Genomic DNA, 16,234 nt, shown 5'->3' with positions numbered 1-16,234 from the left:
CTCTGTCTGGGGGTTATGAAGTCTGTCCATACATCAGGGAGAACAGGGAAGCAAATACTTGCATTTTGGAGTGGCCCAAGTGTCAAGTGGGTAGCAAATGCCCATAAGAATAGCAAGAATTAAGAGGGATACAGCGCCAACAAGAAGAACGATTAGGAGGCACAGCCAAACAGTACGGCAAGCATCAGTGTCGACAAGCATACCTCAGGTTGTCTTCTCACCCACAATCAGCAAAGATGGGCTTCTGGCCAGAGACGGTCTCCTGGGTTGAACAGGACTAGTATGAAGAATTTCCTCTTGGGTATAGGGAAGGGAACAGGGGGTCTAGGGCAGGTTACCCAAGTCCCCAGGGGAAAGCAAAAGGCCATAAAGAGTATCAGAATAAAGAGCAGCAGCTAGAAAGAGCAACGGCAAAAGGCCACAAAGCATGGCGGGAATCTGTGCCAAGGGGCATGACTTACGAAGTGCAGTGTCAGTGGGCAAGTGCCCTCCCGTGAGGAAGACGACTTCTTTTCCACTCCTCCCTGGCTCGCCAGAAAGATGTTGCCAGAGCCTGGTTGACGCACGAGGTGATCTCCGGTGCAGGCTCGTTTTCTTGTCTCAAGAAAGAATTCAGGGACAAGAGGAATAGTAGCAAGCAGTAAAGTTTTATTTGAAAAGCCAGAACACATGGGGAATAGCAAAGATTGACAAGAAGGAACACACACTTGAGAGATCAGCACCAGTGAGCCCAAGAGAGGGGATGCACCGGGTTGAGCTATGTCCAGTTTTATATGTTAGCCTGTTGCTATGCTTTAGGACAGGGTTGGGGGTGGAGATTATCATTCTCCCCCAAACCTGGCTTAACCCCTCCTTTTCCCTGCACCTGTCTCAGCTGGTTCTGAGAAGTAGGGCTTTGTCCTCCTTTTGCTCAACCCTTCCTTTATCCCTCCACCTGTCTATCTCAGCTGGTAGGGTTTGGTCCTGCTTTGGCTCAGCCCCTCCATCTTGCTCTCCCTCTGGCTGTCTATGGCTTGATGCTGACCCTCCATCTGAACTGACAGAAGCCCCCTGGCTTGCCTAGAGTGCCCTATTCTAGCCTGCCTCAAATTGGCACCTCCATGAATTCAATACCCCCCAGCATTTGCACACGATCATCCTAAGTCAGCCAGAGCTTCTGCCGGCCGTGGAAGGGCCCAATGGGAAACCCAGAACAGACACTTCTCTCATCATCCTAAGCAAGAATTTTAAAAGGTCTGAAAGTAAAGGGCATGAATTTGCATTTATTCTCACTTAAGTAGAGATGTTGTGCCTGGTGAAGTTTTAAAGACCATCTGAATAGTCAAATGGTTGATTCCCACACAATGGACTCCAGTCTCCATTTGAGAGCCCTGTGGGCAAAAGAGTTTTGCCCAAAGGACAGTCTGCCTCCCACTTAAGTGTTAAACCCCCAGTGCTCCAACTGCAAATGGAATATTAGATGACTTTAAAAAGCAAAGGTTGTAAACACCCTGAGAAGGCCCGCAAAACTTCATTCTTTCCTTTTCATCCTCTCACAGCTTTCCATTTTCTCTAAAAAAAAAATTTGAGCTCAAACATGAATGTTTCAAACTTGACAAAAAAAGATATTTATTTAATTCTTAAGGCCACGCACCCTCTCAGGTTTTCACCTCTGGGACACATGTGTTTCAAAGGCAAGCCCAGAAACATTAGGGCGTCCTCTTCTTAGAGGTAAAAACTTTGGAATGCTTGGAACTTGAAGGCAGACTCCCTTTGTCTGCTCTCCTACACGGGCTCAACAAGAGGTCCCCAGGGAACCTGAGGTCCCCCACTTGCTCCTAAGGCAACTTATAAAGGCTCTGATATTCAATGAAATCTCGGGGCTTCTGTCTCATGACCCCAGAAAAAGACTAGGCAGCGAAAGACTCACTATCCACCATACCACCCATTGCAAGAGGCAATCTTTGCAAACGTGCATTTGAAAATGAGGATTTGAGATTAAAATTGCTTTGGACAGTTTTTGTTGTCACAGAGAGTTTAGTTTCTCTCTCCCTCTCTCCCTTCTCTCTTTTTTTCTTTTAAGGAAAGAGAGAGTCCTCAAGCAACACTAATAAAATCCCCCATGAATAGGATTCAACATTCTCGTGGTTCAATATTGCCCCTGAGCTGTGCTAAAATGCTTTACAATGACAGCTTCCACAGAACAGCCTATCAAGTCTGTCACACATCCTTTCGAAAACAATTGGAATGAAGGAATGTTCAGCACTCGCTTCCACTATCTACCATTACAGAATCCCAATCTAGAGCAGTGTGACAGGTGACAGGGAAACAGGTGGTAGCATCTTGCTGTCTGCTCTGGCTCAAGGACAAATTGTCCTGGACTTTTTTTCCCCCCTTATTTAGTGTTCATTTAGATAAATAATTTAAGCTTTTGTGAAACAAATCCCTGTCCGCTCTCTAGAGCACTTAGTGTTTTCAAAAATACCTTTAACTCACTCAAACAACTTTTCTCAGTTTTTTCAAACTTTATTTACCGAAAAAAAAAAACCCCAAGACTATTAGAATCTTAAGATTCCCTGCCTCCTTGCTACCTAAGTGATGAATTTTCCTTCTGATTATTCTGGAGGATTCCAATCATATCAAACCCAGGAGGACTTGTGAAGAGAATATGCATAAATGTAAATATAAAGAAATTTTTCCAGTCCTGAATATATTCCCTTTGACAAAAAAAAAAGACCTTACATAATTAAACAATTAATTCATTTCTCTGATACAAAGAAGAACAAATCATTTTAATCCTGATCAGCAGACTGAGTTTTCTTCTTCAGATGACTGAAGTCAACAGAGAAGGAGTTCAAACGGAGCTGGATAGCACCTGACTTGTAACATCTTGATTGAGTCCTCGGGGAAACACGAAATCAGTCACATTTGAATTTGAAAAGGGAGAGTGAGTGAGAATTGTTAATGTTCACAAAATTCCTGCAATTACAGCTACACTTCGCTTCCATTTTAGGAATGTCACACAAACGAAAAATACCTGCAAGCTTCAAGCTGCCAGTCTTTTAAGGAGAAGGTTTACAAACAACTGTTGCCAGTCCGATCGTTGGGAAGGCTGGGAGACTTCCCCGCGGATGGGGTGTTGCAAGCTCTGAGGACTGTGGCAGCCGGCGGTGGGTGCCTCTGGGATCACCTCACCTTCAGCAGTCTGTCCCAGGCGTTGGACTGTGAAAAGCAAAAGGTGACAGCATTGGGGTACCTGTGTTCCTGCTGCATGCGGAGCTAGATCGCTGGGAGTGCTGGGACCTCACCTGTGTCACAGGCAGGTCGGTGCACTGCAAGTGAAGCTCACCTGTGCCTCCAGGTTGGCTTAACCAACCGGGACTGAGTTTACCAGCCTGCCGACCCGTGATTGGTCTAGCCTCCCCCCCCACTGCTGAGTTTGTGCTGCGGTCCACCCCTCACCCCCACTTTGTGGCTGACCACCCCCCCACACCTCCTCCTGGCTGCCCTCAGGGCTTTCTTTACCTGTACTGGTTCTCCATGGCCCTTCTCTCAGCTCTCTCCGGAACCCAGGAGTAACTGTCCGCTGCACTCTGGGGTTTCTTCTCCTTCACCTCCTCTTTCTTGGCTTTCCGCTTGCGGTAGACCAGCAGCCCTAGAGCCAGGGCCAGCATGACGAGAATAGCCACCACAGTGCCCAGGATGTAGAACAAAAGCAATTTCTGCCCATCAGTGCTGCTGTCGCTTTGTTGGGCCACAGAATCGTCATCTGCAGAAGTCCCAGGGGCAGACCCACCGCGGCCGGCTGTGGCTGTGGGGTGGCTGGTGGCAGGCTCCAGCCTGACGCTGGGGGTCTCGCTAGGTGCCAGGGTCTGGGGCAGCAGGGCATGGGTGATGGACACGTGAGAGGGCAGAGAGGGTTTTCTGTTGATGGGTGCCACTGCGGAGGTACCCTCGGGGGCCTGGGTGGGACTGGGTGTTGTGGCGGAAGGCGCAGGGCCCCCCTCTCCATCTCCCTCAGCCTCTCCTGTGGGAGGCCCAGCTGGGGGTCCCAGGGACGTGGAGCGGAAGGTGCAGGAGACCCCGTCGGGGGCCAGCTGCCAGCCCGGCAGGCAGTCGCAGCGGAAGGAGCCTGGCACATTGTAGCAAAGGCGCTCACAGGGGCTCTTCTCCGGGTCACGGCACTCGTCCACGTCCTGGCACTGCGTGCCGTCCTCCCCTGCCACGACATAGCCCGCTGCACAGGAGCAGCGGAAGGAGCCGTGAGTGTTGGAGCAGTCCTGGGCGCACGGGGAGCGGTCCCGGGCGCACTCGTCCACGTCAAGACACGCCGCCTGTCCGTCTCCAGGGCCGCTGGGCTCGTAGCCCACCCAGCACTCGCAGCTGAAGCTCCCCGGGGTGTTGACGCACTCTTGGGGGCAGGGGGCGTCCAGGCACTCGTCGACGTCCTCGCAGTCCATCCCGCTCGGGTCCAGTTGGTAGCCTGGGGGACAGTGGCAGGTGTGGCTCTTCCTGTCCGGGCTGGGGACACATGTGGCCAACCCTCGGCACGGCCCGGAGCTGCAGGGGTTCCGAGAGGCGCAGCTCACCAGATCGTCCAGGAGCCGGAACCCTGGGCGGCAGCCGCAGCGGAAGGAGCCGTCCCCCCCCTCGAAGCAGTCCTGCTGGCAGCCCCCGTTGTTGAAATTGCAGCCGTGCTCCGGGCTGACGCAAAGGGGTCCGGAGCTGTCCCACTCAAACAGGCCGGGCTGTTTGTCCTTGCACAAGAAGTAGTGTGCCCTCTCCTTGCCCTCGGCCCCGCAAGCCACATCAGCCGTAGAGGCAAAGGGCACGGCCCCGAGGGAGGAGCTGGTGGCCAGAAAGGGGGTGGTGTAAGTCACCTGCCCGGGACCCCCCAGGGCCAAGGGCCGGCACATGCCCTTGAAGCTGAACTTGCACACGAAGCCCTCCACGTTGCTCACTGGGGCCCCCGGGCTCCCACACGGGCCTTCGGACCACCTGGGGAGGCGGTCGGGGAGGGGCGGCAAGGACAGGTCGAGCTGAAGGGCCACACAGCGCTTGGAGATGCACGTGTTCTTGCCCTCCTTGTACCAGTTGGCATATGGCGTGTGCTCCCCACCGTCCACCCAGCTGAAGCCCTTCAGCGGCAGGCTGGGTTCCAGGCATTTGCCCTTCTCCCGCTGCAGCCCAATCCAGAACTTGCCCATCCGGGTTGCCGGAGACTCCTGGGGCTTCAGTAGCTGCGCCAGGACGTCCTGGATGTGCCGGGCCTCCTCCTCGGACTTCACCGTGGCCAGGTTGCCCCCGTTGGCGCTGCAGTTCAACTGGGCCTCGGCCGCACTCACCTTGCCCCAGTGGGCCGTGTAGCAGGCTTTTCCCACACAGACCACGGCCTCTTCCGCGGCCGGGGCCCCTGCCTGACCCAGAAGCAGCAGCAGCAGCAGCATCTGGCGGCTGGAGGTGGCCATGCCGTCCCTTCTCTCAGCTCCCAGCAGCGCGGGGTCGGAGGAGCCCGGAGCTCAGCCACAGCTGCTCTGGCACCGAGAGGACACAAAGGCTGTGGGCTTTGCACGTCCCCCTGACCCAAGGCGCATCCTGTGGCCGCCGTCTTTCTTATTTCTCACCGGATACTGGGACTTCCTGAAATGAATAGCTCTCTGCCTCCTCCTGCCTTCATCACGGTTTTGTTGTGCATAAAAGGAGCCAGACGGCTGTGCCGAGTCCCTGGCTGAGTGCTGGGGAAATTCTGCGTAGTTGGGGGGAAAAGGAGTTCCTAGCTCAGAGATAGGATCTGCTTTATTTTGGCCTCATTCTCTTTCCCATCTGCACGAGGACTTAAATGGCATGCTAATGAATGGGAGGGGGTTTGGGGAGGAGCAGTGCCTAGGAACTTGAGAAAGTCCACTTGGTATCCCATTGTAAAATTCCACTTGGGTTTGCAAGCAACCGAAAGAGAAAAGATAAATAAAATAAAACTTGAGTCATGAAGCCATGGAGAGGTCTCATTTTCAGCCTTTTTTAGAAGCAATGCGGATTTTTCTTTTGCCTATCTCATGTTCCCCCGTTGGATTTGGGAGTCTTTTTGCTTTTATTCTCTCCCATTGGGAACTTTAAATAGATAGGCGGACAGTCTTTAAATAGGAATTGAGCCGTGGGAATGTCTGCTTTCCTAACGCGACGCCAAACTCCCCAAGAACACGAAGCTGATCTGGGGGAAAGTTGGCAGTTTCGAGGGTTTTTGGAGTGCGAGTCATTACACTGTGAGGCGCCAGGGTCGCCACAAGCATCCAAAAGAGAAGAAGATGAGAATGTCTCCAACGCCATGGCCCCGGCTTGCACGCTCGCCTCCCTGCAGCGCTGAGTCCATCCCTGGGCTCGGAGTCAGGATCCTAGGCAGGGAAATGAGAGTCGGGGCCATGGCCATCGATCTGTCAAAAGCCTTCAGATCAAAGGTTCCTCTCCTGCAATCACAGGGGTGTTTTGCCCATCTGGGCTGTCTTTGGTTGGGATTTCCCAGAAGAAGACCTTGAGACAAGGAAGTTTAGAATCTAAATCAGGTCATTCCTGGCACTCGCTTGAGCAGGGATATTTTATTCGGGAGGATGTATTAGTCAGAGTTCTCCAGTGTTCCCAGTTCATCATGTTAGATGTTGAATTTAGGTCTGGGTGGAGGTCAGGGGTGACATGCTGGGAGACGGAGAGAAGAGATCACCTACCACCCCAGGGCCCAGGGAGAGAGTCTTCCGAATCTCCATCGCATCAACAGGAGACACCAATGGGCTCCAGTGGATCCACAAGCATGCAGGGTGCACATAAGCAATGTGTGGGCTTGGGATTGTGGGATCCCCTGAATGGTAGATATGGTGGGCTTATCATTTGGGGCTGGCTGTAGGTTTTGGGTGAAGCATGTGGGGGGCAGCGACAGATGTGGTTTTGAACTCTGGGGGCATTCTATTCTCCAGGGATGGAAAATTGTTTATTAACCAGACCAAAGGTCAGTGTTGGGCAAGTGGCAGGGTCAAAGTAAGATGCAGAGGCATTATATAGAAAACCTCATGAAAGGTTAGGGCATCCAGAGAAGCAGAACCAACAGGATATATATATATATAGGTGGATATATATATATATATAGGTATATATATATGAAACAGGATTTATTATATGGAATTATCTCATGTGACCTCAGGACAAGCTAGCTGGTTGAAAGTGAAGCAAAAATTCTTTTTTTTTTTTCACTTCTGAAATCCTCAATTCTTGCTTTAAAAGCTCTGACTGATTGAATAAGGAGACTCCCCACATTGCTGAAGGCAACTCTTTTGTTGATTGTAGATGCAATCAGCCATAGATGCAATCAACTAACTGTAGATGCAAATCCATTTATGAAACACCCTCACAAAAACAATCAGGCCAGTGCGTGATTGACCAAGTAACTAGACACCATAACCCAGTCAAGCTGACACATCCCAGAGGGGAAGTAAGACAGGGAAGGGGAGGAGCCAACACAGGTAACTTAATAAACAGATGACCCTGGGGGCAACTGGAGCTCACCTCCACTGAGGAACTCTGGGAGACGGCGTAGGACACGCCTCAGAGTTGTCCGACCCAAGGCTGGAGGAATCAGGGTGTTTAACCTTCAGCTCCCCTCAGTCACTGATTGAGGGGTCAGCTCCTCAATGTGCCAGAATGACCCATAAGGGCTGAGCACACCAGAAACCCTCAGGTACAGAGTCGCAAGTGACTGCTGAGGGATGAGGGTTGTGGCACCCACATCCGCCATGTTGGCCCATCATGGAGGGTTGAGTTCGATTGTCCCGAGAATTAGGAGCTCACTGGCTCTCAGCTTCCCCAAGGACGAGAGACCCACTTCAGTCTCCAGCTGGAGACTCCTCAGAGAGTGTTCCTTACGTCCTTGTTATTCTGGAGAAGATATTTGAGATATTCCAGGGACCCTCTCCCGGAACTCATAGGATCCTCCCAGCGCTCCTTGGTGCCTATGAGTTTCCTTCCTTCCTTCATTCATTCAACAAATATTTATTAAGCACCTACTCTGCATTGGGCTAGGCACTGTGATTCCAAAAGTGTCTTCCCTTCTTCATGATCCTTGAAGTCTATTACAGCAGACAGACTTTAACCAGTCACAGTATCAATTGATGATTTCATTGCAGCTGTGAAAGAAGCCAGATGACAGAAGTTCAGGGTGTTGAGAAAGGTAATTTCAGGAGCAGTTAGAAAACACCTCTGGGGAACAAATGTGATAACGCTAGTATCTAAGGATGAATAGCTAAGAGGGGGAATAGCATGTAGATGGAGAGAACAGCATGGGGAAGCCTGTGGAAGGATGGGGAACTTCACGAGGGAATGAATGAAGGATGGTGAGCCTGGGGCTCAGGGAATCAGAGGGGGAATGCATGGAGGGGAGATGAGCCGTGTGAACCCAGATAATGCATATCTGATGCTTTGTTCTAAAATCCCTGGGGAAACACCGAGGAGTTGACATGAGGACTGTGTGTTCAGAAGAGTCCTTCCCCTGCTATGTGGGGATGGAGCAAAGGGGCCCAGAGTGGGTGGAAGGACCCCTAAGGAGGCCACTACGGGTTTCCCAGCCAGAGATGGTGGTGAGTTGGACCAGGGTGGTCCATGTTGGTTAGGGACTTGGGGCAGCAGTTTCAAAATATGTTTAAGATCTAGAGTAGGCTGTCCTTGGTACTTGATGGAGTGGGGATTTAAGGACAGGGAGGTGTGCAGAAGGACTTCATGGCTTCCAGGTGTGGTGGAAGGCTGTGTACACTGGATGGGGGGAGATGGCTTGTCATGGCCTGAATCCCTAAGATCCTAAATTCCCTCCCAGAGCTGGGGAAGTAGCCAGTTTAGAGGACCCCAGAAATCCTGGTGTCCTGGCCATGTGTAGGAGTCATAGATTTGGGCTTGACGAGGGTCAGTGCTGACCTCTTCCAGGGAGAAGTTGCACTTCTAAAGTTTTGTTTACAGACAGGTGACTCTTTAACATGCTGTAATATCAGTCCAGCCTGGCATTCACTCACAGCACAGGATCCTTCTTGTGGTCTCCTCTCCTTTCTGTGCAGCCAGAGCTGGATTCCTCCATTAACTGCTGTGATCCTGCAGATTTGTCAAGCGTTTTGCTTATTAAGTGCTTAGGGATACTGGCTGAATGCACGACTCCAGCTTGTTAGCCACTCTGACCCCCAGATCTTTGTTAGGGTATCTCCTCAGCTGGCAGTTCTTCATCTTTCAAATGGGAACTTTCAAATTAGCTACCTTCGCTTACACAATTGTTGGCCTCTTAAGAAAATCAACTAGCAAGGAACTATGTTCAATGTGTGCATCTATTAACCCGGGAAGCATTTGTCAAGTGCCACTGTGTGAAAGGCCATTGTGCAAAGGGGAGGAAAGGCCTTGCCTGGATTCGGGAATCATGGATTCTGCTTTACTAACTCCATTAACTTCTTTGACACAGCTTCGGCTCTTATTTCCCTCATCTGCAAATAAGGAGGTGGGAACAGGGTCTCTGAACACCCCTCTCAGTCTGACATGGACTAAAGTGACATCATGCTTCGTTCTCTCCTGTGGAATTGGGAAGTGGACTGAGTTCATCACTGAGCCCTCACTGAATCTCAGGGGGAACCAACCAGGTTGCCAGACCTCAGAGATGCAATGACACCTCCACCCCCAAATCGATCCATCAAGTGCCAAATTACAGTGCAACTTTTCTACTGATTATTTACTCCTCTCCTTGTTGCCTTCATCTTCCAAATTCTAGTCTATTCCTTGGTCCTGCTGCTGCCTCCTGGTTGGAGCATTACAAACTGGTCTTTCTCCACCCTCATGGCTCCCCAACTGTTCTGTTTTGCCCACACGGGATACTTTCTAGAGGAGGAGGTGGGAGAGTCCTGGAGGACTGAAGGATGATGCCTGCAAGCTTGGTGGGAGATGTTCTGGGTGGGAGTTAGCTGAGTTTCATCAAGTATTTAGAATATTTTAGATGCAAACTTTTGGGAAGTTCTGAACCTCACCCAAATTCTCTCGCAGTTGCTGATCCACCACTGTGGAGACTAAATAAAACCTCTCCAGGGACAGATCCTTAAAGAAGAATAATCAGTAGTTGGAGGCACAGAAGACCTTCCCTGGCAGATCCAGATCTTTGGATGGAAGCCTTCCTAAGTGTCCTGGACTGGTCATAAGTCTAGCAACACTGTCATGAGCCCAGAGGTGACGGAGTGACAGACCATCGGGTCCACCAATTCTGGAGTCTCCTTTTTCTTTTTCTTTTTTACATAATACTTGCCATTTTATCCATTTTTAAGTGTACAATTCAGTGGCATTCATTACTTTTATGGTGTTATGCCACCATCACCACCATTCATTACCAAGACCGTTTCATGATCCCAAACAGAAACTTTCCCCACTCCCACTCCCCCTGGCACCCGGGAACCTCTAGTCTACTTTCTGTTTCTATGAATTTGCTTACTCTAGGTATTTCATATAAGTGGTGTTCTAGTTTGCTATTGATGCTGGAATATAAAACATCAGAGATGGATTGGCTTTTATAAAAGGGGATTTATTTGGTTACACAGTTACAGTCTTAAAGCCATAAAGTGTCCAAGGTAACACATCAGCAATTGGGTACCTTCACTGGAGGATGGCAGATGGTGTCTGGAAAACCTCTGTTAGCTGGGAAGGCATGTGGCTGGCATCTGCTCCAGAGTTCTGGTTTCAAAATGGCTTTCTCCCAGGACGTTCCTCTCTAGGCTGCAGTTCCTCAAAAATGTTACTCTTAATTGCACTTGGGGTATTTGTCCTCTGTTAGCTTCTCCAGAGCAAGAGTCTGCTTTCAAAGGCCATCTTCAAACTGTCTCTCATCTGCAGCAACTATGCTTTCTTCAAAGTGTCCCTCTTGGCTGTAGCTCCTCTTCAAAACATCACTCCCAGCTGCACTGAGTTCCTTCTGTTTGTCAGCTCATTTATATGGCTCCAGTGACTCAACTTAGACCTACCCTGAATGGGCGGAGCAACACCTCCATGGAAATTATCCAATCAGAGTCATCACCCACAGCTGGGTGGGGCACATTCCACAGAAACACTCAAAGAATTACAATCTTATCAACACTGATAGGTCTGCCCACACAAGATTACATCAAAGATAATGGCGTTTGGGGGACATAATACATTCAAACTGGCAGAAGTGGGATCATACAATATTTGTCCTTTTGTGTCTGGTCCGAGCTTTCTTTTTAAATTGCCTTACAAATTCACGTCCCCTTAAGCTGGGAATGGACTATTGTGATTTCAAATAGGGGGACAGCATGATGTCTCAGTGGTTCTGGAGCAGACTGATTGTGAATTATTCAGGCATCCAACTTGACTTTTTCTTTTTTTAATTCTTGAACTAAAAATTGAATGAGGAAGGGTCTATGAAGGACATGGCATTTTTCCTGGCACTCACAGCAGGTCCAGTAGAGAGTGAGTTGGTTTCTACCCTTTGTTCATTCTTCAGTAAATGTAGTGTGAGCACCTACTATGCACCAGACTCTCTTTGCAGCACATGGAGGGGGAGGATGTGTGGGCTGCAATGCATGATGGGCTTTGTACATATGGACTCTGTGCTAGACAGGTGGGATGAGGGACAGAACCTGACGACAGACCCCCAGTGGGGGTCTGACTGGCCCCAGGTGGTCATCAGCACTTCTCTGGGTAGGTAAAGACACCTTACAGAGGATGCTGTGATCCCTAGCTGTGATTCAAGGTCCCAAAGAGGAGAACTTCCAGGTGTCCATGTAGGCTGGCAGAAAGTAGCTCTGCACAGGTCTGAGATACAGAAGACACAGGAGATGAGTCAGTGAATCATCTGCCAAGAATTTTTAAACAGTAATAAAAACTGATTAAAAATCAATCTTTTAAAAATTTTCCTTTTTATTACCTTTTCTCTTTACCAAATCCTGGCAATTCCAAACAACCTTGTTTTAGTTTCCGAGCTGCTAAAACAAATACCTTGCAATGGGTTGGCTTAAACAAGGGGCATTTGTTGGCTCATGGTTTTGAGTCTACAAGAAGTCCAGAATTGGGGCATCTGCAAGGCAATGCTTTCTCACAAAAGACTGTGGCATTCTGGGGTTGGCAGCTGGCTGAATCCCCAGTCCTTTGGTCTTTCCATCACACGGCAACACATATGGTGGCGTCTTCTCCTTTTTCCTCTGGGTTCTGTTGACTTCCGTCTTCTTCTCCTCTCCCCGGCTTTCTCTGTGTCTGAATTCCATCCTGCTTATAAAGACCTCCAGTAATTCAGATTAAAGCCCAACCTTGTTCAGTTAGAATGGATTCAGATTACAAATGCATGTTTCTGGAATACATAATTCAACCTGCTGCGAATGTCAATGACAAAATTCTCTTTGCAGAAAAAAAAGTCTTTTTTTTTTTTTTGGTCTAAAAACAATTGTAGTGGTTGCTGTTGTTTTAATAACATGTGTATAAACTTTAGAGTAGCACCTCTGAATTACTTATCCTTTAGTGAGAATTGTATTCTATGATGAGATTAGTTTGGAGAATCCCCTATGATAGAATCAGTCTCCTTGTATACTAACCTGTACATGGTCATTTGGGGGCAAGTTCCTGATGGTGGGAATCACCCAAGCTCCCTTTGGCCTCCGACCCTGAAGACTAAATATTCCCATCTTTACACAGAGATGGTAACTACCACTAGCACAGAGATGGTAACGAGGAAGAAATAGAACTCGAGTCGCTTCAATTCTGCCATTCTGTGACCATTCAGGGTTTTTGTGTCTAAAGTTTAAAACAGTGGGGCAGAGTGGGAACTGTGAGATATGATGTTTTTGCTTGGTAAGTGCAGATTTTAGTTTGCACTTGAGGTATGAAAATAAATTCAAATAACATTTCTGAAATGTCTCCTCTTTTAAATCACTTGTTTTAAAGCTAAAGAACAAAGAAAGAGAATTTACCGCACATGTGAGGGCACAAGCCACAGAGCCCCAAGAGGACATGTTCACACATGAGGTGGCAGGACCTTTGGCCAGCTGTCCTGCCTTGAAAGCACAGGATGCGTCTGCACTGGGTTTCAACCCTGCTCTGTCACTTATGAGCTAGCTGACCTCAAGCAAGCTGCTGAACCACTCCTTGACTCCATTTCCCCAACTGTGACATGGGGACGATGACACTGTACATCTTGGGGAGTTTTGTGAGAATTAAGTGAGTTCATACCTGTAAACTTCGTGGAACAGGGCTGGCAGGACATGTGGGCACCTACACACCAGGAGGCTGCAGAGCCAGAGCCCCCCCAAATCCTCCTCGCCAGCTCCATCTTGAGCCCTGGTTACACCACCTGTTGACCTTGACATTGTGACTTGACCTCTTCTCTTTTTGGAATTGCACTTTCTACATTTGTAAAGCAAGATGAAGAAAAATAAGGATTCTAGCTTGCTCGCTGGCTGAGATGAGGATTACGTCAATCACGATAATAACTACAGAGTGTTCTTGTAGGGGCTGGGGCAGAGCAAACGCGCTGTAAACAGGAGTCACTGGTACTATTATTGCAATAAAGCCAACAGAGAAAGGAAAATACCACAATTCACACCCCCATCCCCACTGAGGCAGAAGCAAAAAAGGGACAAAATCTCTATTACATTTGCTCAAGACCCAGGGCTTTTATTTTTCAAAGACTTCTTCGACTTTTAAGTTTTTGTTTGGATCCTTCACTGGGTAAACATTCTTCCTGAAGCATTATTGATTTTTCCACATGTGGTAAATACTCCTAACGTAATTTCTCATGCACAATATTTCTATGGAACTCGACTGAGCTGAATGCTGTTTTTAAGGTTAATTTGTGGTTATCTCCTAGCAACCGGCTTTGATAAACAGCATTCGTTCGTCAGCATTTGGAAACAATAAATCACACGGGGGACAGCTCTTTTGACAGGATCTTTTTGCAAGTTTAATGTACAGTGACATCTCGGCACGTGAAATCTAAGTGTGCAAGTCATGTTTTCATGGCAGATGTGGGTGGTTTGCAGGATCCGTGTGGCATTTCCAACATTTTCTGTGGTTCTGACAAGTTGTCACAACAATTTGACCCTGTCTGCACGATATAATTTTATAGAAATTAAAATGATCTATTTGGCCTAAGGTGCCAAGATTCTATTCTCCATGAAAATGAGAAAAATAACATACCAGTTTGGAAAAAAGTGGTTATTTAGGTTGAATAGACAGGTTCCCTTTTCAGAGAAAATTTCATTTCCATTGAGAAACTAACTTGGGAATCTTGGAGCTTCCTGAGAAGTACAACCTAGATCTGGAAAAGGCAGATGCCTCCCACATCCGCTAAGCACCTTCCAGGTGTGATACACTTTCAGGCCCCCTGAGCATCCCTTGGGGTGAAGCTAGGAGACTGGGTTGTGGAGGAGCGATCTGCCATGTTCCAAGAGCCCACAAGAAAGCTCAGCCCAGTATTGGAAGTCAGGTCTGCTGTTCTTGACTGGTCTTGACTCCATTGACATCCCTGAGCTCAACTGACTTAGTGTAGAATGGGAATAATAATAATTCTCACCTTCTTTAGTGTTGTTGCCAGTCAAAATGTGCCACTAATTAGGTGTGTGCCTGTGAACAGTGTCTTTCCTCTCTGGGCCTCGATTTCCTTCCATGTGACCAGTGTACACCTCACTGGGGCATAGGAATTAAGTGAAGTGACTTAGGGAAACATTTGGCACAGTAAGTGCTTAATCAACAGTTGCCATCACCAGCCACGGGCATAGAGTCTTTGGCAGCAGTAGGCATTTCTTATGTAACAGTTCTTATTTATGGGTGTTATTTGCAATCTACTTGAGTCTCAGGGAGCTACCAAGAAAACCCCAAAGGGAGAAAATGTCTCACTTGCCCTACCTCAGGGACACAGCACTTCGCAAAGAACCAGAGGCGGAACAGTGGCCAACAGCACCCCACCTGCACAGAGAGAAGACGGACAGACTGCTGCAAGGGCAGGTGGGGACCTGAGCCTCTGGCGGAGCATGGGGAGGATTGGGGCAGAGTATTTGTGTGCATCCAAACCCAGCAATGTGACGCAGGATCTCAGCATGTGCCAAGCTCTTCTGACTTACCACGGAATCACAGCATCCAAGTCTTGCCTTAAAGGCTGTTAACACCATGTGGTCAACCAGCAGTGGGTTCCCATCATAGGCTCATGCTCCCCTGGCTTTTAGAACACCAATAGGTTGACCCAGAGGTTCAAAGTCCAAGCTCAGAGCTGGATTGCCTTCCTTGGAGGTGAGCCAGGAGCTTGTTGGCCACAGCTCATTCAGATCCTTGGCAAACTGGTAGTGGTTTAGTTTCTGGGCTGCTCAAGCAAATGCCCTGCAATGGTTTGGCTTAAACAATGGGAATTTATTTGTTCATGGTTTTGAAGCTAAGAGAAAGCCCAAATCAAGGTGTCATCAAGGTGACGCTTTCTCAACAAAGACTGTGGCAGTCCTTGGCTGGCCACTGGCAACCCTTGGTCCTTAGCTTGTCACATGGCAAGGCACATGGTGGCATCTCCTGGTCTCTCCCTTCTCATCCATGTTCCAGTTCAGCTTCTGACCGCTCCTTCTGTTGCTCTTTCTGTTTATCTGAATTTCATTCAGATAAAGGACTCTGGTAATAGGATTGAGACCCATCCTGATTGAGTTGGTTCACACCTTAACTGAAGTAGCCTCATCCAAATGTTCTACTTACCATGGGCTCACACCTGCAGGAATGGATTAGGTTTAAGAACATGTTCTTCTGGGGGTACAGACAGCTCCAGACCACCACAGGTGGGTTTTCCATGCTGCAGAGGTTCTCGTGTGGTGCTCCCTGCCTGCCCTGAAGCAGGATTTCATTCCTCCCTAGAATCTAGTCTTCCTGATTCACCTCGGCTATTCCATAGAAGCTCAGATCCTATCCCCCATCCTAAAAGGTGAGGCTATGGGTCAAAGTCCTGAGCTCCAGATGAAGATTTTCTGTGAATTCTCTCATTGCTGCTCTCAGCTGCTGCCTTTGGGCCAATAACTCAACTTTCCTGTGCCTCTAGTTTTTCTTCTAAGAAAGACAGAATATAACACTTTCCCCCTTTTTCACACAGGACAGGGGACACATGACCACAGAGGAGCAAAACAAAATGTGCTTTGCAGTCCAACAGCAGTGTTGCTGTCACAGATGTTTACTGAATAATGAATGAATAATGCCCGTGTTTCGACATCTCACAAAGAATGGGTCA

General features: G+C 48.6%; 1 protein-coding gene across 1 annotated transcript; it reads right to left on the bottom strand.

The window, feature by feature from the left end:
- Positions 1–628: 628 nt before the first annotated feature.
- Positions 629–5,720, bottom strand: CD93 (CD93 molecule). Its single transcript, XM_037811936.1, has 2 exons — positions 3,505–5,720; positions 629–3,201 (listed from the first exon to the last, which is right to left on the bottom strand). The coding sequence occupies exons 1-2, from the start codon at positions 5,445–5,447 to the stop codon at positions 3,177–3,179; spliced, it is 1,968 nt and encodes a 655-aa protein (XP_037667864.1). The 5' UTR covers positions 5,448–5,720; the 3' UTR covers positions 629–3,176.
- Between the last annotated feature and the right edge of the window lie 10,514 nt (positions 5,721–16,234).

This window comes from Choloepus didactylus, chromosome 19, assembly GCF_015220235.1.
Source record: "Choloepus didactylus isolate mChoDid1 chromosome 19, mChoDid1.pri, whole genome shotgun sequence".
NCBI classification, from domain to species: Eukaryota; Metazoa; Chordata; class Mammalia; order Pilosa; family Megalonychidae; genus Choloepus; species Choloepus didactylus.
The sequence above is the reverse complement of the archived record's forward strand: the minus strand, read 5'-3'. Positions and strand labels throughout refer to the sequence as shown.

Coding starts and splice junctions, on each gene's coding strand:
- CD93 (XM_037811936.1), bottom strand. CDS start 5,447: ATGGCCACCTCCAGCCGCCAGATGCTGCTGCTGCTGCTGCTTCTGGGT. Junction 3,202..3,504: donor GCCATGGAGAACCAGTACAG/GTAAAGAAAGCC, acceptor TGCTTTTCACAG/TCCAACGCCTGGGACAGACT.